Consider the following 27,405-nt stretch of genomic DNA (forward strand, 5'->3'; position numbering starts at 1 on the left):
GAGAGCTTTGAATACGCTGTCTCAGCTAAATATAATAAGGAGGCCTATTGTCATAGTCGGCGACTTTAATATAGATCTGTTACGGAATACAATTTGTGAGTATACCCTCCTCTTGGAATGCTATGGTTTATGTAATAGAATCAGCACCCCCACAAGGATCTCCAGTAACTCTAGGACATTGATTGACCATGTTATAACGACAATATCTGCTGTGTCAACATGTGGTGTCTTGGACTTGGATATCAGCGATCACTGCCCTGTATATTGTCACCGTAGTGATGGTATTGGCCGTGTTCGTTATGGTCAGTTTACATGGGTCGTCCCGCGAACTGACTATGGAAAGCTGCATTCCCTCTTGTCGTCTTTTGACTGGAACCAAATATATAACGAGGATGTGAACCGCGAATGTGATGGGTTCCTCACCGTACTTCGAACTTGTATCAGTTCAACTACTTTTGATTGTAGCCGGCGGTATGCGAGTCCTATCTGTCCATGGATGAACTCTCACCTTTTGCTTATTTTATCTCAGAAAGCATTCTGGTATAGGAAGTTCAAGCGTCATCCAGACAATGTCACGTTTAGAGACAAGTTTAAGCATTTACGTAATCGGGCTGCAAAGTTGACCCGCAATCTGAAGCAAAAATACTATTCTGAGAGGCTGTTGAATTGTCACGGTGACTCACGGAAAGTGTGGTCTGTAATCAATGCAATCACGAAATCCCGTGAACAGAAAAAGATCCTGCCTAACGTAGGAGAGTCAACAAAAAATTTGTGTGAAGCATTCAATAGATACTTTGTTTCGATAGGGCAAGAACTCGCCTCTGGCACGTCGATCCATGTTCTTGATTCTCCAACGTCTTTTATTAGGGAATCCGTTCCGAATTCCTTTTTTATAATGCTTTTCACTGTTCCGGACATTATCGCAACGATACGCGGCATGAAAAAGAACGTTGCTATTGGTCATGACAATATTTCTATACGTGCCCTCAAGACGTGTGCTGATGTTTTGGCTGCTCCACTGTGCCATATTTTTAATCATGCATGTGGCACAGGACTGTATCCGGACACTCTAAAAATTGCGCGGGTTGTACCTATTTACAAGTCAGGCGACAAGAATTTGGTCGAAAATTACAGGCCTATTTCAGTTCTTAGTACTATCAATACTCTTCTTGAAAAACTACCACCACGATATCACTAGACAACGGCAACCTCGTCACAACCCTGTACAAAAAGCCAACTGACAAACAACAATACCTTCACTTCAAGAGTCACCACCCGCGTCACTGTAAGGTTGGAATTCCTAATGGGCAGAGTGTAAGACTACGCAGAGTTTGTTCAAACGACACAGATTACGCTGAGAAGCTTGACGAACTCTGCAGTACACTTGCCCAAAGGGACTATCCAGACTCCCTCCTAACCGAATTCCGTCGCAAGGCACTCACACTCGATCGAAACGAGGTTCTGGAAAACCGAAAAAATCCCGACGCGTGCCAAATAAGCTTCATCACAAGATATTCCAACGCACTTCCAAACATCAAAGCCATTCTACAGAAGCACGAGCCCCTCCTCCAAAGCAGTGACCGACTTAACAACATATTCACAAATCCCATACAGGTGACATACCGACGCGCAAGAAACCTGGCAGACTCCTTGGTCAATGCCAAAATCAGCAAAACGAGCGCCCCGTACACGGGAACACAACCCTGCAACCTCCCGCGCTGCAAAACATGCAAGCACGTTCAACACGCTAACTCCATCAAAAGCACTGCGAGCAATTACACCCACCCCGTTAACCACGCATTCACATGCACAAGCTCCAATGTTATATACTGCATTGAATGCGGCGACTGCTCTATGCAATACATTGGTGAAACCGGCCAACAAATGAACAACCGCCTTACCGGACACAGAACCGACACGTCCAACAAACTCCCCAAAGCAGTCGCCGAACACTTTAACGTTCCTGGTCACAATTTTGACAACATTAAACTATATATTCTAGAAACCGGGTTTAGATCCACACGTGACAGACGTGATAGGGAGTCTTATCTCATATACAAGTTCAACGCTCTTCACCCGTCCGGTATCAACAAATCACAAGGCACCCTAGAAACACTTCACAAATAAAATATGCTTTTCCCATCTACCTCCATTATCATCTGTTATGTTCTGCATGGCCACTGCTTTCTGCTCTCTTTATTGCATGCCACAACTTTGTATTACAAATATATATTAAAAAAAAAAAAAAAAGAGCTCGTTCTGGAATTTTCCCCACGTAACCACTAACCTCCTTATCTTTCGCTATGCTTGCGAATTCTTGCCTGTTGTCCCGTTTCGTCCACGTGTTCGTGAACCTTCCATTTTTCTGCAACCGGTCTGTAGCCTAGATCACTACGTTCACATAATCCCCCCCACACTCTAACAAAGCAGCCATTCACTCCCGCCGTAAAAACCCGTACGGACCTTTCTTCCCTCCGGGCTGTTGACCCACAATTCGCATGAACCTTTAAACACGTCACACCTAACCCTTTAAATACCATGCCAATGATGAGGACGGTGCCCAGAAGAAGAACAGTCTCTGTTCGAAATATCGGCGGCTTCTGTCCTGAGGCAACTCCCTTCCTACATCTCTACCGGTTCGCTGGATTTCTACCCATCTACTGTGTAAACAGATTTCCTCATTTTTGAAAAAAATATATTGTACTGAGTTGCTCTCAACATGGATTTCGAACTGGAATGTCCACCGCTACAGCTGTACATGCCGTCACCGATGGAATCAATCAGGCTTTAAATGAATATCATGTTGCTGTTGGCCTGTTTGCCGATTTGCGCAAAGCTTTTGATACCGTCGATCATCACATTTTGCTACAAAAGCTCTATTGTTATGGTTTTCGTGGAGATATCTGGAATCTGCTGAAGAATTACTTGTCGTCTCGTAGAATGTTTATGGGGAGTCGTCTGTGTCTTTGCCTGTATGTACGGGTATACCCCAAGGTTCTGTCTTGGGTCCTGTGTTATTTTCGATTTATGTGAACGATCCTTCCATCGGTTTCCGACAGGCTTTCGACTTTCATGTATGCGGACGACACGTGTTTCGTCTTCAGCTCTCCAAATATTTCCGAAATTGCGCCGACCGTGTCCCATGAGGCAAACAAGATTGCTCATTGGTTTGCTATTAACCGTCTGACGTTGAATCTGTCTAAGACAAAGTTTCTTGTCTTCTGCAAGCCTTCTGCCAAATATGTCAAAATGAGCATCTCAATTCATAACAATGTTATAGAACAAGTACATGTTATTAATTACCTAGGCGTGACCTTAGATTCTCATCTCACGTGGAAACCACACATTGATAAAGTTGCTAAGAATATTTCCAAGTCCTGTCACATTTTATTCCTTGCCCGTCAATATTTTCCACTACATGTTTTACGTCAATTGTACCTCTCATTTGTGCAGTGTCATCTAATTTATTGTGCCGCTTCTTGGGGTACTGCATTCCCAACATATCTCGATCGTCTGTTCAGGCTTCAGAAGAGAGCTATAAGATTAATTACTTGTTCTGGCAGTAGAACTTCCTGTATTGAGTTTTTTAATTCTTTGAATATTCTCCCACTGCCTGATCTTATTCGAGAGCGTCGTGCCTTACTTGTAGAGTCAATTGTAAAGAATAACGTTCCTTTTAATAACAACATATTTCAAAAATGTCCAAGAGGTAACCGAAGCGTCATGTCGAATGACTTTATGTTATATCGGCTAAAAAATATGTATGGTACGAGATTGACAGTGTGTTTTGGGCCGCGAGTCTGGAACTCTATGCCTCTTGAGGTTAAAAACAGCCAGTCATTCCGCAACATGCTACGACGATACCTTATGGACACTTCAGCCTATTTGAACCCAGGAATGTAACGGTTTGTTGCATTATTTATCTCACCTGTTTTTCTGTTCCATTTACCCCGCGGGGCATGAGCCTGTACTAGCGAAAGCTATTGGACACGCCCCACGATTTTTCTTGTTCTTTGTTTCCTAGTGATGACAAATAAATAAATAAATAAATAAATAACACTTCAACAAGTTTGTGTAACTCTGTTTTGAAACTGGACACAGGAAGGCCATTTCCAATCAGCTGAAAAAATTTGTTCGGAAGAGGAACAGTTTCTGCTGATTTCTGTAGTTGGTCCGTAGCAGTGGAACCTTGTAGGGTGGTACAGTGATAGATTTCACACCGTAATGGCAAGTGTTTGGGATGGCGCTAAAAGATCCTGAATTTGCAAGGCAATTTTGTGTAAATGTCTGATTTCCAAGTGAACGCTTTGTCTATACTGTATTTTGCATGTGTTGAAGGAGCCGAGGGGCTGGATGGATGGATTGTAGTGGCACCACTGGTGGGCCTCTTTGCAACGAGGGTCCAGCACAATGCACCTGTAGACAACCTCTATACAGGGTTGTTGTATACCAGGTTTTATTTCTTTCTTTTTTTGTGCACTGCAATTTTATCGTAGTTGCCCTCTGTGGTGTTTCCCCAGATTAGACAACAATAGTACAGCTTGGGGTAAACTAAGGATTTCAACTGCGTTGGTTTAGAATCCAGAACCCTTCTTTACTATGTGCAGTATGCTGCATATTATAAGGAAAACAAATAGAAGAAAACTTGTACCTGGTCCCTGCCTTGTATTTCCAACATTTGGTTCCACATCTTGTCCAAGGAAGTCACGAACTACATTGGTGCACACTGCTGTGACAATTATAATGTTACATCTAGATGCGGAATACACAACTTCATTTTACGTACTGTGAATGCTGCTTACTGCATGGCTGTATACTGCATGAATGTTGCAATTGGCATGGCAGCATTCAACAGCCCTCGGAATTGTACAGTAATCTTTTGATTTAGTGAGCAAACTTTCTTTAATCCGTATTTTGCTTTGTTGCGTAAATGGTCTCCTAACATCTGCATGCCACAACGTAATTCTCACAAGGAGAGAAATCACTGTATAAATTATACAGAAGACACTAACCTCGTCACGTCCAGATGCAACAGTCTTGGAAGATAGATTCAAGGAAAGCACTGCGGACTGCTGTAGGTGGAGGTTCTTTGTACTCAACTGAGGGGTCCGTCTCATAGTCTGCATTCTTCAAATACGATTGGCAAAATCCGCTGCCAACCATACCTGCAGCTGCGGTTGAACGCGCAGTATCGTACGGAACTGAATGCCCGCCGAATAATCTAGCTTTGACGACATAACCGAGGCACGTCAAATGAAGTAAGGGCTGTACCTCGATAAATTGGTCGTTGTTCCAAAAGATATAACTAAAGAAAACTTGGAAATACACACACTACGCTAACGCAGTGAAATAGCGCGCTGGATCCCGAAAGTCGTCGTAGCTCGTAGCCTCGTAGCTCCTCTTTCCACGGAAGTCGCTAATTGGATTATCGCAGTTATAAAACAGGTCGTAGATTTCGAAGTATATACATACTTTTTATTTCCAGACATTGTGACAACAGTATATCGGCGTAAAAATGTTGGTTCTTGCTGAAAGTTGTTGTTGTAGTGCTCGATCACGTGACGGCATTCTGCGCGCTGATTGCATGGGCGATTGACGTCATCCTGGTGGGATGACCAGATGAGTTTTCTATATATGCGTACGTTTTCTTGGTTTGACGCTAGGTGTGCCAGCGTCGGCGTGAACCGCGATGTTCAAAATTCGAGTTTACGAAAACTACGAGGTGTTGAGGCATGAATTTTCGTATATGAAGTTGCTTTTGTGTATTCTATCGGTAGCCACTGCAGGAAAGGCTCTCCAGCTTCTGGTCAGAGACCCTTTAAAGGGACAGTCGCATTCTCCGAGGTCAATTTCGAAACTAATGCGAATTCTAATTCCTTGCCGACCACTGAAGTGGGCCCGAAAATACCATTTTGATCCGCGGCGTACTTTTCGCGCAATCCGATGAAAAAGAAACCGGAATCCTTGCGCCCTCGCTCTCTAAAAGTGGGAGCAAACGTCACACGGATAAGGACAATCAGCGCGCGCCCTGGGCAAATGCGAGCCGCGCGCCTGTTTGGCGATCGCGAAGCGAAGGGACCAAGCATGGAGTCGGAAAACGAGAGTGGTGTTTCTCTGTCTGGGGGAGATTCTGACGAACATGTTAGCGGTAGCGGCGACGAGTTAATGCTGGATGATGACCCATACTCTACGAACCCAATGCCTCTGGAACCCGCCTACCATCCACGAGATGTGGCTACGGCTAACCCGTGGGATGACATTTTTAGGTGACGTATCTCTTTGCATGGTTGCCGTCGGATGTGCGAAACAGTTTAGAATGTTGAAATCGGCAGGTGGCCGTGTGGAGTCTGCGACCCACAGGAGCCCGACGAGCGCCTGTGTTGCCATTCTGTTGCCAGGGTGGTAGAAATGTGCAACAGTGCCGCCGTGCAGTGCATAACACAACACCCATTACTCAGGCACATCTGCCTCCGTAGAGAGCTTCTAGTGGAGTACGCGCCTCAATTCTGCCGCTATTATCAACATTTTAGGCGACTCAATCCCCAGGACCACAGGTAGGCCTGCTGCAGTGCTGTCCCGTTTGCTATATGATTACGACCGTAATGATTTTTTCGGTTTAAATGACCCCCCATCAAGATTTGGAAGGGTAAATTCGGGCGCTAGTCGGGTGTTGTTGGTTATGCAAATTGTCGCACCTAAAGTGGACAAGGGCTGTATACAAAAAGGCGACTATTCTCAGCAGCTTTTTGGCCTACACAAGTTTGTCCCCCATAAATCATAAGAGTGGACGACAGCCGTGGAACGATCCAGAGAATCCTGGTCCAACAATTCCATTAGGAAAAGTGAAGCAACACAGCCGCCTCAGCTAGTCTCGACATGCTCTCAATTATGCCAGTTAGCCAATGCCTCATTGGCAACACAAAACCCTGATTGATTGAGATATATCCAGTGGGAATTTTAAACTCTGAAGGAAAGTCTTACAAGTCTAAAAACAGAAGCATTTGAGGCGCCAATGAAGGGGGGAAGCATGTTACTGAAGAATGTAAGAGTAACATGTTTTGGGAGAAATTGGATTTTGCCGAAATTGGAGGGAAGCTGGTTTGGGATGGAGTTAGCAGTTGGAATCGGGCTCATCTTGAAAGAGTCGGACATTTTTCTGTTGTACTATGTTGCACACCTGCCAACCTTCCACATTCAAAATGCGGGAGACCCTGGAACTAAGGAAGGGATACACAGGCTTTGAACTCCAAGGTTGATATAGTGTCTGTTGTTCTGTTCTGGCCACTGTCTTCCCAACACTGCGGGAGACTTGGCAGGTATGCAAGTGCCCACAAGATATGATGCTAAACAAAAAGAAATGTCATGTGGAGTTGTCTTTTCCAGCTGCCTGAGATTCACGGCATACTCATCATTCACAAGATGTGTCTGGGGATACCTTGGTCCAAGGAACAGATGACAGGTTCCTGGATGCGTTGTCCGAGCAATCAGGAGGGAGTTCCCGTCTACGTCTTATCAAGGCTATCAGCGTTAGGACCATCGAAACAAGTGTGTCTTGACAACAGAGACAAGAGACGCAAAGACAGAGGCAAGTTTTTGCTGACAAGAGACGAAAATTTTGCTGACATAGGCACACATCGTGTAAGTGAGCCCTTGGTCATCCCCCTAGCCTCCCATCAGAGGTGTTCGAGAATACTATGGGTGTGTGGTGTACGGATAAACCTATCCGTACACCACACACCTAGAGTATCCTCGAAAACAATCCTGTTTTGTCTTGTCACCCTGTATCTCCAGTTGCAAACAACAGACTGTCTACCCGTCTGCACAGCAAAAACTACTACACGTGGCGGTATTAGCTCTGGCATCAAATCCAGATTCACTGCACTAAGTTAGTGCTGAGGTGGGAATATTTTGAACTCTGTGCAGATTGTCAATGCGTTGTAGTGGCGGGAATAAAGAATGACCCTATAATTGTATCGATTTATTGTACAGTGGAGTATGATGGAGTGGGAATAACAAAATAGCTTAGGTTTATTTGCCTCCCATTATGTATGGGAGGCAAATAAACCTAAGCTATTTTATTATGTCGTTCTGTGGTTCTAAATTAATGTGGTGTAAAGTCTGGGTGGTTGCAGGTATGCTGCCACAGGGATGTTAGGAGGGTTCATGTTTGTAGATCCATATCTGGTGTACTAATACGCTATGCAAGTCTGTGTCCTTTGTTTTCCTCTTCCTGGAATCGGGGCATAACAACCCCCTTGTGAGATGCGCCGTGAAGCAGTCCTATTCGCACAACATGTTTGCTCACAATAATTCAATTGACACAGTGATCATGATGGTTCGATGCCCAATTCGTTCTTCTTCTGTGAAGGGGATCTTCATGGCACAACACGTCGGTTCAGATTACTCCAATTGGAAATCATTGTTTCTCATTGGCACCCAGTGAACTAATTACTTGGTTTGATTCTTGATTTCCTATTAATCTTCTTCATCAGAACACCTGTCAGAGCGCTAAAATATGAAGCTATCTTTCCCTCAACACTTCTCATAACGTCAATGAGAAATACCTGCGTCATTCACATTAAATGAATTGGGTGTCTCAGTTCTCATTGAAAGTCATTGGTTCTCATTAAACAAATTAGATTCTGGTTCCCTGAAAGGCTCCTTCACCACAATATCTGTTCGAGCGCTCAAACAAAGTCAGCTTTCCCGCAACACTTCTCATTACTTCAATGAGAAATACCTGCGTTATTCACATTAAAAGAATTGAGTGTTTGAGTTCTCATTGAAAGTCATTGGTTCTCATTGGACAAATTAGCCCCCGGTTCCTGGAAGACTCCTTCACCACAATATCTGTTCGAGCGCTCAAACAAAGTCAGCTTTCCCGCAACGCTTCTCATTACTTCAATGAGAAATACCTGCTATATTCACATTAGATGAATTGGATGCATAAATTCTCATTGAAACTCATTGAAATTGATGCGGGCGCTTAATGAGATCGGGTCTACTTTTTCCAGCAGGGGAGAAAACCAGGAAAAACAATGGTTGAACTGTTCGGTTACCGGTACACGCAAATAAACAGCGAACCCCCTAACCGTAACCGATCCGCTTTTAGTGTGCTGACACTGTGGTTTCAGTCCTTGCAATTGGAGCTAACCACATCCCAGACAGAATACATGTTCTACGTCAACAAATATGCATTTACCTTCGTGGCCAGGGTGTAGTCACTCTCAAAGAAGTGAACGTCCTTCCATTTCTTATTGACGGCGTCCGTGTACATCACAGTTCCCAAGCTCCAGCCGATGCCTTCAGCGTCGTTGGCTCCCAATCGGCAGAGCTAAAAGCACATCGCAAATAATATCAAAACTGGACGGTATGCGAATTTCGGTATCGCAGGCTAGAATACGCATGGGAGAACGCGCTGCGCCCCTATTGGTTGGCGTTGCGAAGCCTGAAAACCTGCGGCAGCCAAAGACGAACGGAGCAGCCATTGCGGCCAGTGTGTTTACCCACCGCAATATGAGCTGAATGATTGCAAAGGCAAGGTTCAAGCAGCAAAGAAGGGTTTGCTGAGACTAAGCACGTTGTCACTAACTCTGGCTCTGTTGGCATTTAATAAGATGTCTTAATTTAGCTACAAGGTGCTTGGATGTACTGAACACATTTTTTAAAATAAATAATTGGTCATTATATTGAGGAACTCCGTCGATTTTTTTGAAAGTTTTGGAGTATCATTCTGAAGGCAATATTACACGCTTCCTCCGACGCAATTTTTTCCTGTTTAAGCATGAAACCTTCTACACACAAAAATTTCTATCTTAATTAATGAGACGGTAAGTGCCCAGCGCTGGTACGGCCAGGAATTATTCGCGGTTGAGGCTAATTCCCGTGATGGGTGTGAGACACGCTACAAAGGAGGAGTGGCCCAGCAATGTCAGGGTGCATCTCAACTATGCAATGATAGGGGAGCGAGTTATGCCTGTCCATGGGTAGGAGAAGCGACATCGAGGATATTCTTCTGTTTTCGTTCTTTCGTTGTTGTTTTTTTTTTTTTTGACGCCTTGCATATGTGCAGTGCTCATTTTACCAAACATCAATAATTGTACTGCTGATACAATACTGTGCAATAATCATTCTACTCAGTGCTTCACATTCCGCAACACAATTTTGCATTGTCTGAGACACGAGAACATTCCCCAGAGCCTTCTTCGTGCTACAATAATGAGACTCCTGCAGGCGACGCCATGGTGCTTTTGACGAGAACAAAAGTTAAGAATAAAGGAACACACCCTCCTCTCATTTACTTCTATCTGATTTATCCCACATAATGAAACAATTCACCAAAGGTGCTGTAATGGCGTTGAGTGGCGTTCAAAACTCAGGAGAAGAAGGCCAGAGGCGACCAACGGCCATTGACGAAATGCTGGAGAAACGCGCCAGTGGCCACATTCGAAGCGTCGACCATAATGGCAGTATGAGCAGATGGACGGGGGTGCGCCAACAAAAGTAACGTTAGGCAGCAGAGTCTTGACCTTCAGGAAAGCAGCGGAGGCAAAGGAGGTCCAAGTGAGAGCAGCATGGGGATCAGCATGTCGGTGAGGGGCTGGCGTATCGTAGCACAGTTGGACGATAAAATTCCCAAGAACTCGCACAAACCACGCAAAGTGTTGGACTGGGGAAACAGTTGAATTGCTGCCACCTTGTACGGCAGATCCTTATGAAATATTGTATTGCTAGTTGCTACTATATAAAATGTCTATTGACAGTTGTCAATAGCTGTACGAAGGACTCCGATAGAGAGTTCCTAATCGCTTTATAAGGGTTTTAATAGTCTTTTGGGAATTGGCCACTGACTTCTTACAGAGCCCTTATATCGTTCATTCTTTCTCTCCGTATTTACCCTCAAGTCTATAAGAATTACAGAGGGGAGTGGAAATAACAATGATACAAATGAAAAGTTACACATACAAAGTTACACATCAAATAGGTCATGGAGTATAATACGGAACCTTGTTGAGTCCCGGACCACTGCGATGGTCGCAGGTAACTCATTGCAGTCACTAGCTAGGTGATTCCATCTCAACTCAGGCAAGATGGTCCGGATGCATCTGTTTTTTTTTTTAATTCCGTGTTAGCGCCGCGAAGCAACTGTGGCTATGAGCAGCGTACAGACGTGGACATACGGAGAGAGGACAGCAGGAAGGAATGGGGGACAGGGGGGTTAGTGTGCGTCCTGGGCCGACTTCAGGATGCCATCTGTGATTTTTATTGAAAAAATACATGTTGTAGCCTGACTCACGTTGAGAATAGAACATAAAGTATTTTTTCTTTAGATTCCATAGTTCGCGAGAAAAAAAAAAAGAAATCCGAAAGAATATGGCAGATCTGGCGCGCTTTCGGGCATAGAGATTTTTGCGTTCAATATCTTTCCAACGAACGCGTTCACGGCTTTGAATTTTTTTCCTCGCTTTTTCAGCTGTGTTGGCTTCCAGTGCTTGTGTTTAGTTCCTTCGGGGATTTTGTTATTTTGAAGCTAAAAATACGCAAAGTTGGTGGCGAAGTCTAAAATCGCTCATATTTTTGCGGATATTGCGGCACTTGTGTACACGCCAGTGAAACGAGAAAGTATCGCGGTGTAGCGGAGACTGAGCTCTATAATTCGATATCAAATTTAGGAGTCTGAGCCAGTTTGCTCTCACGCATGGAGGCGTCTACAACACGTGGCATTTGCAAAAATGCGGGATTTTGAGCGCTCATATCTTAAAGAACCCACCTCGAAAATTCTTCAAACTTCGTAGGCTGTATATGATATTTGAGTGCACAGAAGATCGAAGGTCTTTTTTCCCTTTCACAATAAAAGTTAGAGCGCACCAAATATTTCAGTGTCCGACTGAGGTGCGTATAACGACCATGCAAGGGCTGCGAGAGGTTAAGTGGTCGATATTCCCGGTTTTTCTTGTGACAGCCGTTCGTGCTGTCTGTGCTGCTATCTGAGAACTATTGCAGAGTCAAATATTTTCCCCGGGACGCCGAAAGCAGCACGACGGCTTCACAAGGAGACTACATAGCGAAATGTAGATTGAGTGTATGTGTCACAGTTTGCGCAGTAGGTGCATTCTATGCTATGCAGGTAGGTAAGTTCTATGCTTACATCCACCTTAGCAGTTGTGGGAAAGGTAATCCGACTCGCGCACGTTACAATACTGCCCTTATGAAAATGGTTGTTGAACAGACCAAAGTCAACAGATTTTCTTAGGACTTCTTGTTAACTTTGTGCTGACCATATCTTTACTTCCTGTTGACTTTGTGCTGACCATATCTTTACTTCCTGTTGACTTATGGCCGTTTACTTTCTGTAGACCATTCCCAACAGAAACACAATATATTTTTCTATTGAATTTACACAGACTCTTTGCGTAATACACTGAAGAGAAACAACTGATTTTCTTCAGGCTTTTTGTTAGTTTTGTGTTGACATCATATGCTTACTTTCTATTGACTATGGCCTTTAACTTTCTGTAGACCACTCACAACAGAAAGGGAATGTTTTTTGTATTGAATTTACACATACGTTTTGCACAAGTCAACCGGGTCTAGTGTACAGATTTTCTGAAGCCCTTCTGTTGACTTACTTACGTTGCACGCATTCTTCATCTACACTGCTGTGTTAGCCGCATGGAGCATTACGCGGAATTTGGAAACAAATGAGAGCAGCAGTATGGGAGAAAGTAACAAATTCAGGAACAAATCCTTGGCATTCTGGCTATCATTCACACACGGGTAGAATCACCGAGGACAGTCCTAAGTGTCATTCGCAATAGCTTAGTTTGCCAGTGCTTTCCGGACGTCCACCTCTGAACTGAATGTGGAGCTAGAAAGGAATATGCAGCTCTGGCATTTTGCTTATATACAAATACTATATGCTATACTGCTTCTCTTGCGAACTTCCACAAATTCGAGGGTCCTCCTTATTTAGGAGTCAGAATGAAGGGTGAGGTGTCTCAGATTATTTGGATGGCCCATACAACCAACACTGAAGTTAGGAATTGCTTGGAGTATTAACTTGCCATCAAGACATCATCTGTGTTTCTAACACAATCATCATTATCAAATAAAGTTGTTTACTGTTGTTGTTGTTTGTTGTTGTTGCAGTTTGTTGCGCTGTGAGATGGCGATTTGCATCAATGTCAACCTGGATGGGAAATTACGCGTTAATGCGTCAGTTTGCAGTTAGAAACACAGACGTTATCTTGATGGTGAATTTGTGCTTCAAGGAATTCCCCACTTCAGTGTTGTATGTACGCGTAACTGTATTATGCTGATATACCTCACCCTTCATTCTGACTCGAAGGCAAGGAGGACTCGAATTTCCGGAAGCTGGCAAGGCAAGCTGGAGCATTGCTTTTTTTCAAGAAGTATTTCTTTCTACATGCTAAGTGCTCAGAGATGAACATACCGAAAGCTCTGGTAAACTAAGATATTGCGAACGGCGCTGAGGATTATCCCCGATGATCCCCCCAATTATGGCCACGTGTTGATGTTTAACACAGGTTAAATAACCCATCAATGCACACAACAGGGCCTCACCAGAATTCCAAAAGGTACGCGGTGGCTAATTTTGAACATCGCCATTAATATGTGAATAGGTCCGGCAATACAAAATCTAGTTTTTGTCAACAGGAAATTTATAGGCTATATTGATACACTTCAACGGAATTTCCGTAGGAGTTTTCATCAAGGCAGAGTAAATTCTATGGAGAGACGAAAGAGAAATATTCTATCGATTTTCTTTCGAACAGGTGTCTATAGAAAGTTCGCGCCAAATTGCCCAAGGAAAATCAACGAATAGAATTACACCTGTTCAAACAAGATCTGTATATACAGTTTTTATGCAGGCGACACCCTACTTCGTATTTTGCCTATTGATGTTCTGTAGTTTGGCAGAACGGGCTTTCATATAACAAGGCACGTCTTTTGATTTTCTATTTCATGCTGTCTTTTGAACATGAAGAAAAAGGAAATCCAAATAAAGTTGCTTCTTGTTGTCGACCTATTTGGACAGTTTGAAAAACTGAAATTCAAAGGGCGTCTATTGCCGTTTTGTTTTACAATAACCTACAGGAAATCAAAGTGGGAACAAACGAAAAGCAGGGCAAAGGGTATATAAAAAAAATCAATAAACCAGCAAAATCCATTTTCATAAGCGACGTGCGCAGGATCTCGCTTTTTCAAAGGCACTCGTGCCACAAAGTGGTTTTGCTCCCTTGATGATGATGATGATGATTCCGGTTTTTATGGCGCACAGACAACTAAGGTCATAGTGCGCCAAAACTGTGGTGAAATTATGTGCGTGAACAATGATAGGGATGTGATCAGTTAAACTTCTATGCGATGTCCAGTAAAAACTTCTTGACAAATACATAAAATAGCTATACATGTTCCAGAGACCATGGCACACGTTACTCCTGCACTAGACTTTGACCCATCGGTGTACACCTCATCGTGATTCCCAAAGCTTTGTTTCAAATATTCAAGCTCTTGTTGCAGTATAGGCATCGCAGTGTTATGTTTGCTGTATTTCATAAGTGTAGTGTCAGATCTCACAGGTGGTTCCCAGGGTGGGATCCTCTTACTACGTTGTGCAACCAGATAATTGCAATAAGAGAAATTGTCAGACTCACTCTCATTTGCAAGACGCATACAGAATGGTGGAACAACTGAGCGTTTGTTAGTAAATAACTGTTCAAACCTTGTGCTTGTAACACACGGCAGTGCAGGGTCTTGTGGATGACTTCTTATTCTTAATGTGTAAGATGCCCCAAGATAAAATCTACGTCTCGTCAAAGAGCATTCATGAGTTTCAACATACAAACTTTCAACTGGTGAGGTTCTAAAGGCACCAGTTCTCAGCGGAAGTCCTTGATGATGTACAGGATCCAGTATTTTTAAAACAGATGGACGAGCTGAACCATACACAATACTCCCATAGTCTAGTTTCGAACGTACTGTCGAAATATAGACTTTATGCAACGTCTCTCGATCTGCACCCCAGGACTTGTGTGAGAGAATTTTAAGAATATTATTCGATTTGATACATTTGACTTTAAGATGCGACAAAAATGTGAGCTTTTTGTCAAATATAACACCCAGGAATTTGTGCTCGCTTCTTACAAGAATGTCATGACCATTCAGTTTCAGAGATGGTTGAGGGAAAACACCTCTAACTCTTGAGAAAGGAACACATACAGTTTTCTCTGGTGAGAACTTAAAACCATTTTCAGTAGACCATTTCACCAACTTATTTATAGCCAGCTGCATCTGTCGCTCACATATTGTCAGGTTGGTAGAGGAATAACAGATTTGGATATCATCTACGTAGAGAGAGTATGTTATAGATGGTGGCATTACACTGGCTACGGAGTTCATTTTTACGAGGAATAGGATGACAATGAGTACGGATCCCTGCGGGACGCCGTTCTCTTGCACAAAATCATGGGATAATATGGTGCCCAGTTGAACCCTAAATGTTCGATTTTCAAGGAAGTTAGAAATGCACTTCAGAAGGCGACCCCTAATGCCGAAGGAATATAAATCTTGTAGAATGCCGTAACGCCAAGCAGTGTAATAAGCCTTCTCTAAATAAAAAAATACAGATAAACAGTGTTGCCTTCTTACGAAAGCTTCGCGGATAATTGTTTCCAAGCGGACGAGGTGATCTGTTGTGGAGTGCCCCGCTCGGAAGCCACACTGAAGTCGACATATTAAATTATCCTCTTCCAGGATATGCATCAGACGGTTACCAACAATTCGTTCAAACGTCTTGCCAATACAACTTGTAAGGGCAATAGGCCTGTAATTTGAAGGGTTCGAGGGTTCCTTTCCCGGCTTCAAAAGGGGAATTATGGTGGCAACTTTCCATCGTACAGGTAGCACTCCTTGTGCCCAAACATGGTTGAAGAATTTCAGCAAGCATGACTTGGACACCTCAGACAGGTGGTCAAGCATTGAATATGTGATCCGGTCAGGACCTGGAGCAGTTGCTTTTGCAGACAGTAAGGATCGTGACAGTTCTAACATAGTGAAAGGCTGATTATATGCGTAAGCATCACCCCCATGCAGTGGGATGATTTGTTTTTCAGCCATTTGTTTAACTTTAAGGAATTCACTACTATAGTGGGAAGAACTGGATACGCTTTGGAAGTGATGCCCGAGTGCATTAGCCTGTTCTTCCAGGTTGTCACACACTTTGCCATTTACTTGTAAAAGAGGGACAGACCGACTAATATGTTCGCCTCTAATTTTGCGAAGCCTATCCCAGACCATTTTAGATGGGGTATTACAAGATAGAGAAGATACGAAGGTTTGCCAAGAAGATCGCTTAGCTTGTTTGCGGGTCCATCTGGCCTTCGCCCTTGCTTTTTTGAAGAGTAAGAGATTTTCGGATGTAGGGAATCTCCGAAATGTACCCCACGCTCGATTTTGAAGTTTGCGCGTTTCCTGACATTCACTATTCCACCAGGGCTTAGGTCGCTTTGGGAGACGACCAGAAGCCTGGGAATGGACGCAGTCGCTGCGTCCAGAATGATGTTGGTAATGAAGTTATTAGCTTCCTCTACTGTCACCACGTCAAAGGGGAGTAGTAGGAGGTCACATTTTTCTGTAAATTTATTCCAGTCAGCATCTTGCAATTTCCACCTGGGCGGTCGTGTTGTCAGACAGTCCACGGTTCGCAGGTACTTTAAAACGACAGGGAAGTGGTCACTTCCATAAGGATTCTCATCTACAGTCCATTCCAAAACTTGAGACAGAGATGGACTGCAAAAGGAAAGGTTTAATGCAGAGAAAGTTTGAGTGGGTGTATACATGTATGTTTGTGAGCCGGTATTCAGAAGGCAACTAGACGATGACAACAAAAATCTTTCGAGCATTTTTCCCCGAGTGTCAATTCTACTACTGCCCCAGAGTGTGTTATGGGCATTAAAATCGCCCAACAGGATAACAGGGGATGGAAGTTGCCTGTACAAGTTTTCAACGTCCTTTAGCGTAATAAACTGCGATGGTGGGAGATAGACTGAACAGATGGTCACAATTCTGTCGAGACACACCTGCACAGCTACGGCTTCCAAGTCCGTGACTAGATCAACTTCTTTGGCTGGAAGGGTTTGCCGTGTAATGATCGCTACACCGCCAGATGCACGGGTTGTATCATCTCGATCTTTGCGGGAAATATTATACCTACGAAACGGGTTTTGTACATGTGTGTTCAAGTAAGTTTCTTGCATACAAAGGCATACTGTGTTGTGCTTCTCAAAAAGATCATGGACATCGTCTAAATTAGAGAGTAGACCGCGACAATTCCACTGAAGGATTGTGTGGCCTATTATGATACTGGAAACGAGATAAAGAAAGAGGGTGTTCAACGCTTTGTTCTGCCGACAGGAAAAAGGGATTGCCATTACTGTACGGCTGCTAGGTCTTACTCCTCTGGGGAGGAGTAATCCTCGGCTTCCGTGCTTTTCTTCTGGCCTCCGCCAAATCCTTCTCCGATATCTCGGGGAGTGAACCACTCCTCGAGAGGTTTCCTCTTGAGGGCGTCAGAAATGGTGAGCTCGCGCTCCCCAAGGAGAGCTCCGAGCTCGAATCATCATCACAATCCATGGAGGGCATCTCCACGGAGGGTGATGACGAGGGTAGGACTGCTGTCGCAGTCACTACCGCATTTTCATTATGGGGCTTGGTTTTCACCCCGTCTTCACTTGTTATTGGTTGTGTTCTAGGCATAGGTGGGCATTTTCCTGCGGCCTCACTCATCCTCACCTCACGAAGCACGGACTTTATCAGCCTTACTCACCCTCACCAAATTTTCCTCACCAGTAACTTAACCTCAGTCGCCCTCACCCTCACATTCCATTTCATATTTTTCCCTCACGAACCTCACTTCAGGGCATCGGGATCCCGAAAGGCCTCACCATCCTCATCCTCACATGCCTTCACCTCATGAGGCTGTTCACGACCCTCATGGTCTCACGTATCTTCACCTCATGAGGGTCCTCATCCTCACTTGTCCTCACCTCATGAGGGCTCTCATGGTCTCAGAAGTCCTCATTCTCACGTGTCCTCACCTCATGAGGGCCCTCATGTCCTCACGGCGCCTCACGAACTTTCGCCTAATGAGGACCAACATGGCCTCACGTGTCCTCATCCTCACGTGCCCTCACCTCATGAGGGCCGTCATGTCCTCACGGCGCCTCACGAACTTTCGCCTAATGAGGACCAACATGGCCTCATGTGTCTTCAGGTCACTAGGATACACGTACGAGAGCATCAAAAGAACTTTCCATCATGTTCACATGAGACGTCGGCGTTTATCTACTGTGTCGGTAGTTGGTACTAATGATACTGCGCGGCATTATACTGTTTACAGGGTTTCGTGCTGTGCTTGGATAAATGTGCTGACAGTTGTTACTGTCACAGTGAGGTTTAACGTTAGTGTTTGGCATCAGTAAAGTGGAGCCCGAAACACTGCAGCGCAGATGTACCGTTACGGAAATGATCGGGTGGTGGCGGGGAATAGTGCTTGAAGAGATCCTGTACTCGATTCTCAGAACCGTATGACGCTGCTGCCAGAATCGGAGGATACGCTGACAGCTGAAGTGTTTGGGCACAACGATGATACTTAATCGCACCTGCAATCAGGTCGTGCCTTTTTATTGTTGTTTTTTTCTTCTTCTTCTTTTACATTTCAAAGGCGCGCTACAGTCACGGGGATTCCAGTTTTCTTGGCTTCGTTTTGAGGAGACAAAGATTTTGAAAATTCTTACAACTCCATGATAAAAAACCCGAGACTGGGGAAAAGACGAAAAACAGACAACGCACACAAACTCTCAATTTCAACGTCTGTTTTTCGTCTCTTCCCCAGTCTCGGGTTTTTCATCATAGATCATTTTGATTGTTATTTGTTTGTTTTGCTTTGTTAGTTCCTTCCTTAGTACTTCCTTCATTATTGCTGTCGCACAGACTATGGGGAGCCCGATAAAGGCTGCTTTATATTGAGCTTTATGCTGTTAAGAACAAGAGATGTCAAAATAAAAAGAAAGCATCGTTACATTCCCAGCAGCGGTAACATTTGTTTAAAAAGAAAATACAAAAACACCGCACATGGCACCTTTGGCACGACACAGCACGCGTGTGTCCAGTTGCAATCATTCGAAATTAGCGGGGGAAAGCAGCTGCACGCGCTTTCGAAAACGCGATACAGGGCCTCTCCAGGGCTGCTATTCCAGTAAACAGGCAGAAAAACGAATCCACAAGAGGTAGTGTGGCGCTCAGAACACGACTTCGAAATCGTGTTCCCTATTCTCGGGGTTTTATCTTATGCAACAACACAACGTGACCGCCTAAGCGAGTCATGACTTATCTGTAAGGTTGCTAATGAAAAAGTCGCATGCCCCTTTGAAGTGTGATTCTTCATGGTAGCCTTCATACAGGGTGGTCCACCAACCCTGATAGAAATTCATAGTAAAAAATGTAGGCCCTGGAGAGACATGCGGTGAAGGGATTTTTTTTCTGCCAGTAACTTTTGTCACATATTTGTAATATTTTTATTTCATTTCAATTGACGGAAAGTTAATTTCTTGAATTGAACTCCGAAATTTTCCAAGGCAATCTAACGTATTCTTTGCGGAAATGGGTTCCCCGTCGTCATTTTACTTAGTATAGCGCATAACCCCACTCGTAATGCAATGGCAATTGCCGAAATAAATTCGCCGAAAATCGTGGAAATGAGAGCCCTTGGCACCGCCTCTTTTTTCACGGCTCTAAGTTTGAGCGCAAAGCTGCGAAGAAAGGAGGTTACATTGACACGCCACACGAGGAGGAAAGGGTTACAAACCCAACCCACAGAAGAGTTCTGCTGCCAGGTATCAGCTTTGCCCACGTCAGTTTCAGGGTCGCGCTCCTTTTCCTTTATTCGTGTTTTGCACAGTGTGTTTGTTTGCTTTTGGGTGCGTACGCGGCTGTTTTCACTATGACCACTGATAGTGGTCTCGTAGTTTTTCTGCACCACCTTATTGTCATGAACCTGTGTATGTGTGTGTGTGAGAGAGAGAGTAGTATGCGCGAACGTCTGTCAGCTCTCTTCTTTTTTCAATTCGTTTGTTTCAACCATGCTACGGATTTCTTCACATTCAACACATTCCTGTGTACTTTGATTAGGTTATCATTAGCGTAAAAGCGTTCGAAGCGTTCGCCATCTGCTGCAATGCACAGGTGGGCTCTCCTAATTGTATCTTCCACGGCCCTTTTTATTTCGGATCTGGAAAGCGACGAGCAGAAAGCAGTGATTTTCCGCTGCTGGTCAGCCGGCGATCGTGGTTCGCTTTTGTATACTTCGTCTTTGATGCGACCCCAGAGGTAAAAGACCATCGGCGTTAAGTCAGGAGACCTGGCGGGCCATGACACTGGACCAAATCGGCCAGCACACTTCTCCCGGAGGATGTGACGGAGCAGCTGTACTGCACGCCGCGCGCTGTGAGGTGGAGCCCCATCGTGCTGAAACCACACGCGGGTCTGTTCAGCAAGAGGCAGGTCATCAATAAAGCTGAACACGGCATCTAAAATTTCGCTACAGTAGCGGTTGGCATTTAGGGGTCCCGTGAAAAAGATTGGCCCAATAATGGCTCCGTTATAAATCCCGGCCCATACATTCAATCCCCACTCGCACTGATGCTTGCAGTCCCGTAGCCAGTGTGGGTTTGTTTGGCTACGATAATGCGCGTTGTGTCGATTCACTTGAGCGCTATGGCAGAAGTGGGCCTCATCAGCCCAAATGACCCTGTTCACAAAGTTTCTGCTTTCCTGGGTCCGACATCGGATCCAGTTACAGAAATCCATCCGTTTCTGGTTGTCGCCCGTCTGGAAATGTTGATGAAGCCTCACGTGGTATGGGTGAAGTTTGTGCTTGTGTAGTGTACTCAGCACACTTGACTTTGATATCTGTACTCACTTTGCCAGGGTGCGCAGACTTTACGTGGAGATCATCTCCTACTTCTTTCAGGGCCTGGTCTGTTTGTGTCGACTCACTGGCAGAGATTGGGTGTGACCGGCTCTGGGTACCGGAATGGAAACACCATGTTGTGGACAGTCTCACAAATGCACGCCTTATGGTACAAGAGCTCACCACCCTAGTTTGTGGAAGCATTTCACTGTATTTGAGGACTGCTCTGTCATAGTCCATACCTGCAGCCCCCAGAGCAATGATCATCCTTGTTTTTTCTTGGTTGGAATACACGGTGCTTGCCATCGCTGCCGTTTACTTGTTCACTGCATTCACTGAGACCGGAGTGCAAAACGGTCCAAAAATGTATTTCCTTCCCTACCTGTCAACACGTCGGGTGACCTCATTTTTGATAAGATAGCTCTGATTCCCGCACTCACCACAGGTGTTTGCTCCGTGGGTAACGCTTGTAACCCTTTCCCCCCTCGTGTGGCGTGTCAATGTAACCTCCTTTCTTCGCAGCTTTGCGTTCAAACTTAGAGCCGTCAAAAAAGAGGCGGAGCCAAGGGCTCATCTCCACGAATTTTCGACGAATTTATTTCGGCAATTGCCATTGCATTACGAATGGGATTATGTGCTATACTGAGAAAAATGACCACGGGGAACCCATTTCCGCAAAGAAAACGTCAGGTTGCCTTGGAAAATTTCAGAGTTCAATTCAAGAAATTAACTTTCCATCAATTAAAATGAAATAAAAATGTTACCAATATGTGGCAAAAGTTATTGGCAGAAAAAAAAATCCCTTGACCGCATGTCTCTCCGGGGCCAACGTCTTTTACCATGAATTTCTATCACGGTTGGTTGACCACCCTGTATATGGAGGAATGAAACCTAAGAACGGAACATGGCGATCCTTGAAGATCTTCGAATTTCCATTTGCCCTTCGGGCAGAGTGATGTCATCTGACGCACACCTTCTCCAAGCGAGGGGTTACAGTGGCTTCCCCTTCATCCGTGAGGCTCTTCACGAATGGACCCATGACGTCATCGGTGAGTTTCCTCACGAAAGGCCTCACGGCCTCATCGGTGAGGTTCCTCACAAAAGGCCTCACGACCTCATCGGTGAGGCTCCTCACAAAGGGCCTCACGGCCTCATCTGTGAGGCTCCTCACGGAATACGTTGTACCCTCACGTATTGATGGCCCCACGACGACTGGCCTCATGAGGGCCCTCACGGTGGGCCTCATGAGGGACAATGCCTCACGACTGTCCTCATGAGGAACTTTCAGCGTGGTCTGGCCTCACTCACCCTCACCTCATCCGTCGTGAGGTGAGGGTGAGGCGTCCTCATGAGGGTCCTCATGAGTGAGGCCGCCCAGCTATGCATGATCACAGTGGCGCTACCGCTTGTGACAAGTTAACTCTTCCCACTGCAGTCACTGCGGTGCACTCTTTAAAAATGAACTTCACAGCACAGCACGCTCGTAGCCAACCATTATCTCACAGAAAAGGCGTACGCCTCCCGTTTTCAACAAATCAGGGCAGATAACGATATCATTCCAGATAATGGTTGGCTAGGAGCGTGCTGTGCGGTGAAGTTCATTTTTAAGAGTGTGCTGTTGAAGATCTCGAGCACATTCTTCTCCATTGCCCACACTACCGCCCTTCCCGTTCCGTACTCTCCGCCTCCCTCAACGAACTCGACTCCCGTCCCCTCTCCCTCACCAAATTGCTTGGCCCGTGGCCGCATCCAACTCACCAACGCTCTGTTCTGAAGGCTCTCTTCGCCTTATTGGACGCCACAGGACTTCGATACTCATTGTAACGGGACCCATTCCTTGATTCCCTGCCAATGCAGTCTTAAAAATGAACTTCATTTCATAGCACGCTCCTAGCCAACCATCATCTCGAATGATATCGTTATCTGGCCTGATTTGTTCAAAACGGGAGGCGTACGCCTTTTCTGTGACAGTTATGACCAGCATAAGTGTCACAAAAAAGGCGTACGCCTCCCGTTGCCATTAAATCAGGGCAGATAATGATATCATTTGAGATGATGGTTGGCTAAGAGCGTGCCATGCGGTGAAGTTCATTTTTAAGAGTGTGGGGTAGAGCATCGCTCCCGGCGCTGAAACTCCCCACCCATTATCCTGAAATAAAGTTGTTGTTTCCTCTACCTGCAAATACCGTGCGCTTTTCTTTGCGACAATCAAGCCGGCGGGGCCGAATTTTTAAATATGATTTTTTTTTTTTACTATTTCTGTTGCGATACTGTGCATACACTCTTAAAAATGAACTTCACCTCATAGCACGTTCCTAGCCAACCGTCATCTAGAATGATATCGTTATCTGCCCTGATTTGTTGAAAACGGGAGGCGTGCGCCTTTTTTGTGACACTTATGCTGTTCATAATTGTCACAAAAAAGGCGTACGCCTCCCGTTTTCAACAAATCAAGTCAGATAACGATATCATTCGAGATGATGGTTGGCTAGGAACGTGCTATGAGGTGAAGTTCATTTCTAAGAGTGTAGTTTCGGGTGGGTGTGTGGCTATCCGTGGAAGACTTCATATTTCGGTAAAAAGAAAGTGAGGTTCGCTTGGCAATTTTCAAAGTTCAATTGAAAAAAACGAATTTCCCTCAATTTCAAATTGTCAAAAGCCTTCCTCAATGGTGGCAAAAGTTTCCAGAAGGTAATTGCCGAAAATACGACAATCCTCCGGTGAGTACGTAGCCAGTTAGAATTTAGATGAAACATATCGTATATCGACGGATATAAAATCTATGCATAATGTAAAAAAACCCGAGACTAGGGAACACGAAGGGACAGACACAAACACGAAGTCTCAATTTGACGGCACAATTGTTGTTTCGGGAACTCACACAGAAACAAATGCTGGCCAGTAGCGGACGCAGTAACGGAAACGAAAACGGCTCCGTTACCTTTGCCTGTTGGGGTGACCGAAAACAACCTTCGGGGAGCACGGTTGCAAGATCCATTGCAGATTGCGCTTCTTGTGACTTTATACCTCGAGGCGCCCATTGGAATATCTGGTGAAAGACGCTCTATTGTCAACTACGCGCACGAAAAACAGATCTTCCCGCGACTAAGCCCACCGTGAGCGCCCCGACGCCTATGGACCTTTCTGTCCTGCCCTCGAGCCGCGTTTCAGTACCCTCGGCAACAGGTGTTTTGTGTTGTTCTGGGCTGCTACGAACGGTGGCCATTGTCGTCATCGGCAGGCGTCGTGGCTTTAAGCTCGGCAGTTTTCGACCGCGTGAAGTGTAGAGTGGAGTACGCATTCAACACTGCCCGCAACGCATAGCGCGCTCCGTGAAAAGAAGCAGGTGGCAATCCACCCATCGATAGATGGAGCTACGAAAGGGCAAGACAGCCGATACCGCTTAACGGATACCGTCTATACGCTTCAGGATGACAAGTTGTGGTGGAGCACTTCTTACCGACAGGGTACCATGGTGCTCGGAAGCAAGCATCCGACATGATCAGAGTTCATCAAAGACGTTGTGAACAAATATGAAAATATCTACTTGACTAAGCAGAAGCAATTGCTACTCACCTTCCTTGTGGCCTTCCATTCATGTGGCATTGGATTGCATTCTTTGATAGGCTTCTGATCGTATATGTCGCCCGCACATTTAAACATGAAAAGACGGAGGCCGATGCCGACGGGTCCCATTCCCGATGCTTTCTTTGTGGCCACAACGTCTTCCAGCGTCCGAACCTTTTAATGGACAACTCAGTCAGTACAACCGCGTATTCAGTCATACGTGAAAATTGCGCACTTGATAGGATGGCACTGGCGTTCGCAGAGGCTTCTTGTTCTGATAGCGATTTTTGTTGTAAAAGTGCCACAGCGAGATCAGGTCATACTGGAGTAAAACTACGCCTCTGCGAAAGAGAGATCCTCACTTTTCCTGATTTTACCATAATCGTTATCTTCAAATAGAATGCAAGGGAAATGTTGAAGTAAACGGTACTCCCTAAGAACCAATGAGGGCGCGACCTTGAGTGAAGAAAAAAATGGCGGGGCCGTGCGGGTGTCTCAGAGTTACGGCGCATCAAAGCTGCGCTTTTCCTACTCTGAGCTGCTCACTTTGACTCAATGGCTCAGAACCGTATATTAAAAGAGAGTCTCGCCATTGGGAGGAGTCACAAAAAGAGGCTCGACCGATCAATCACAGTTTCGCTCCACTGACTGGTTTGCTTATTATCAGGGGGTCGCCATGACACCTCACTGCCACCCAAAATGGCGACGAAAGCAAACACAGTGAAGCGGGGATTTCGTGCAAAAATTTTCAGACTACTCGGATTTTACGCTGCAAATGTACATCCTCATATACGTTCCTTGGAAATCAGTTTCAACTGATGCTCACCCATCGATATCTAATCGAAAGTAACACGTTTTGTCGCCGGTGTTAGGCCTAGTGAGTACGGCGATCGCGGCGATCACAACGAAATCATAAAAAAAAAACGACACTGTCCTGTACAATCTTATATTTATTTCCTGGATTTCATGGGTATAATCATTCTTGCCTTTTATATCCCAACTATTCAGGTAGATTTGTTTCAAAATCGTAACGACGACAGAATGTGCACCCAGCAGGTGGTTATCCCGGCAGCCGTACAACGACGGAAGCAGACGACAATTCCCACGTACTGTAGGTGGTGTTCATCAAATTTGCACAAAAAATCCACTAGTTTTGCAGATATCGAGAGGTATCCATTTAAATCCCATCCAATCCACTTGCCACCAAAAATGGCGCTGCCCATGTTAGATAGAAGGACAAATACTGAGGATAGGTTGATTGATAGCGCCCCATATTTCAAGACTCTATTGGTCAGAAAGCAGAAAAAGTGGGTGGACCTTCAGATAGGCATGACCCATTAATGGCCAGACTGCCTTTTAATATACGGCTCTGCAATAGCTTAGGGAATGACGTTAAAGCTCAGCTACGCAGATTTTCGAGTGTTACAGAATGGAATGGTACTGACACGATTTGTTCATAAGGGAACAGTGATTATGTTAGCAAAATAGTTTTCCCAAACTCCTCGCGGTTTTCAAAAACGTGAATTTTTAGTTTCACTGACATTCCGTCTTGTGGCCCGCAAACCCTGTGTCGACGACACATTCGTGGACTGCCCGTGCTCCGGCTTGGCATGATTTTTGGTTTGGTTTCTTCCGCCAAGCCGGCCAGTTTCTTCTGCCGAGACGTCTGCTGCGCAGATTGACATTGGGGAAGTGATAAACAGTTCGCTATTAGGGAGCCAGTATATTTCTGGACTTCGCTGAACCCACGAGGAGTGGAACGCTGAGTTTTGCTTCCTTCGACTGCGAAGCATTTGCTATGCCAGTACAGACTCCCTGGTGTGTTTCGTGCTCTGTGCTGCGTGGCGAGAGTGCGTGAGCGTTTTGCTCCCGTCTGCAAGAACACTTCCACACTTCAGCATACAGTTCCAATGTTTCAAATCACAACTTTCCGAAAGGCGAAAGAAAAAGCTATTGACTGCAACAATCGGTTATAACTCCGACTGGGTGCCACCTGAGAAAGCAGCGATTTGATCTGTTCATTTGGCTCGTACGAATGTACTTGTCTCACAAGAAGCCGAAGATGTCTCGTGCGGGATGATGTGCCAACCTTATCTGCAGCAGGAGATTGCAGGTGCAGGATTAGGCAGCAGATAAAGGTAAGACGCCGCTTCCGATCAAGAGATCCAACTAGTCAAGAGATCAACCGGTCACGTGACAGGCGAGTCAAAAGATCCAAAGCGTCAAGAGATCCATCGAGTCAGGAGATCCAACCGGTCACGTGACAGGCGAATCAAGAGATCCAACCAGTCAAAGCGTCATACTGGTCAGGATTCCCGACAAAAAAGAAAGTCGATCCCATACCATGTAAATTGCAGAACGATTGCGCTGTACTAAGTTAGGAAGCCCGGTAACAGTGAAGATTTTTTGGTGTTTTCTCTCTTCTTACCACACACGCACAAAAAAAGCAAGCGAGAAAATCCTGAGGTTGTGCTGTAGGTTACGGCGGCGAGTCCCTCTTTTGCCTTTGCACGTTTATGTCCATTGCCCCTAGCGCCGTAACACGCTATGCCAGAACCGATGCTTGTTACCAAGAATATTGAGCTCAACTTACAAAGAATCGTAGACCGCAGGGCTTAAAACTAATCCTTGTCGCGTTCTTTTCATTGGCCGCCACCTTATCACGTTATTCTATTCTTTTACTGACCGTGCGGGAAAATACTGTCTGTCTGTGCTTTACAATCAACATTGACGTGTCACGTTCATTGACCTCAACCCCCAAATGCAGGGTATACTGCTGGACTCAGAGTTGTCTTTGTACTTTTGTGTCCATTGGAGCAGCCGTCCCCACTTGATGCCAGAACTGA

The 27,405-nt window shown here is 45.1% G+C and overlaps 1 protein-coding gene across 5 annotated transcripts in view; it reads right to left on the reverse strand.

Annotated features, from left to right (window-relative positions):
* Positions 1 to 27,405, reverse strand: part of LOC135369020 (uncharacterized) — a 142,337-nt gene that overhangs the window by 21,049 nt on the left and 93,883 nt on the right. For 3 of the 5 annotated variants that reach the window (XM_064602633.1, XM_064602625.1, XM_064602658.1), the window contains 2 exons: positions 24,569 to 24,733; positions 9,203 to 9,334 (listed from right to left, as the gene is read on the reverse strand). In XM_064602633.1, coding sequence (XP_064458703.1) covers positions 9,203 to 9,334; positions 24,569 to 24,733 — 297 coding nt within the window. The remainder of the gene's footprint in view (positions 1 to 9,202; positions 9,335 to 24,568; positions 24,734 to 27,405) is intronic. The other 2 variants (XM_064602650.1, XM_064602641.1) reach the window with 2 other exon arrangements.

This window comes from Ornithodoros turicata, chromosome 1 (assembly GCF_037126465.1).
Source record: "Ornithodoros turicata isolate Travis chromosome 1, ASM3712646v1, whole genome shotgun sequence".
Classification (NCBI taxonomy): domain Eukaryota; kingdom Metazoa; phylum Arthropoda; class Arachnida; order Ixodida; family Argasidae; genus Ornithodoros; species Ornithodoros turicata.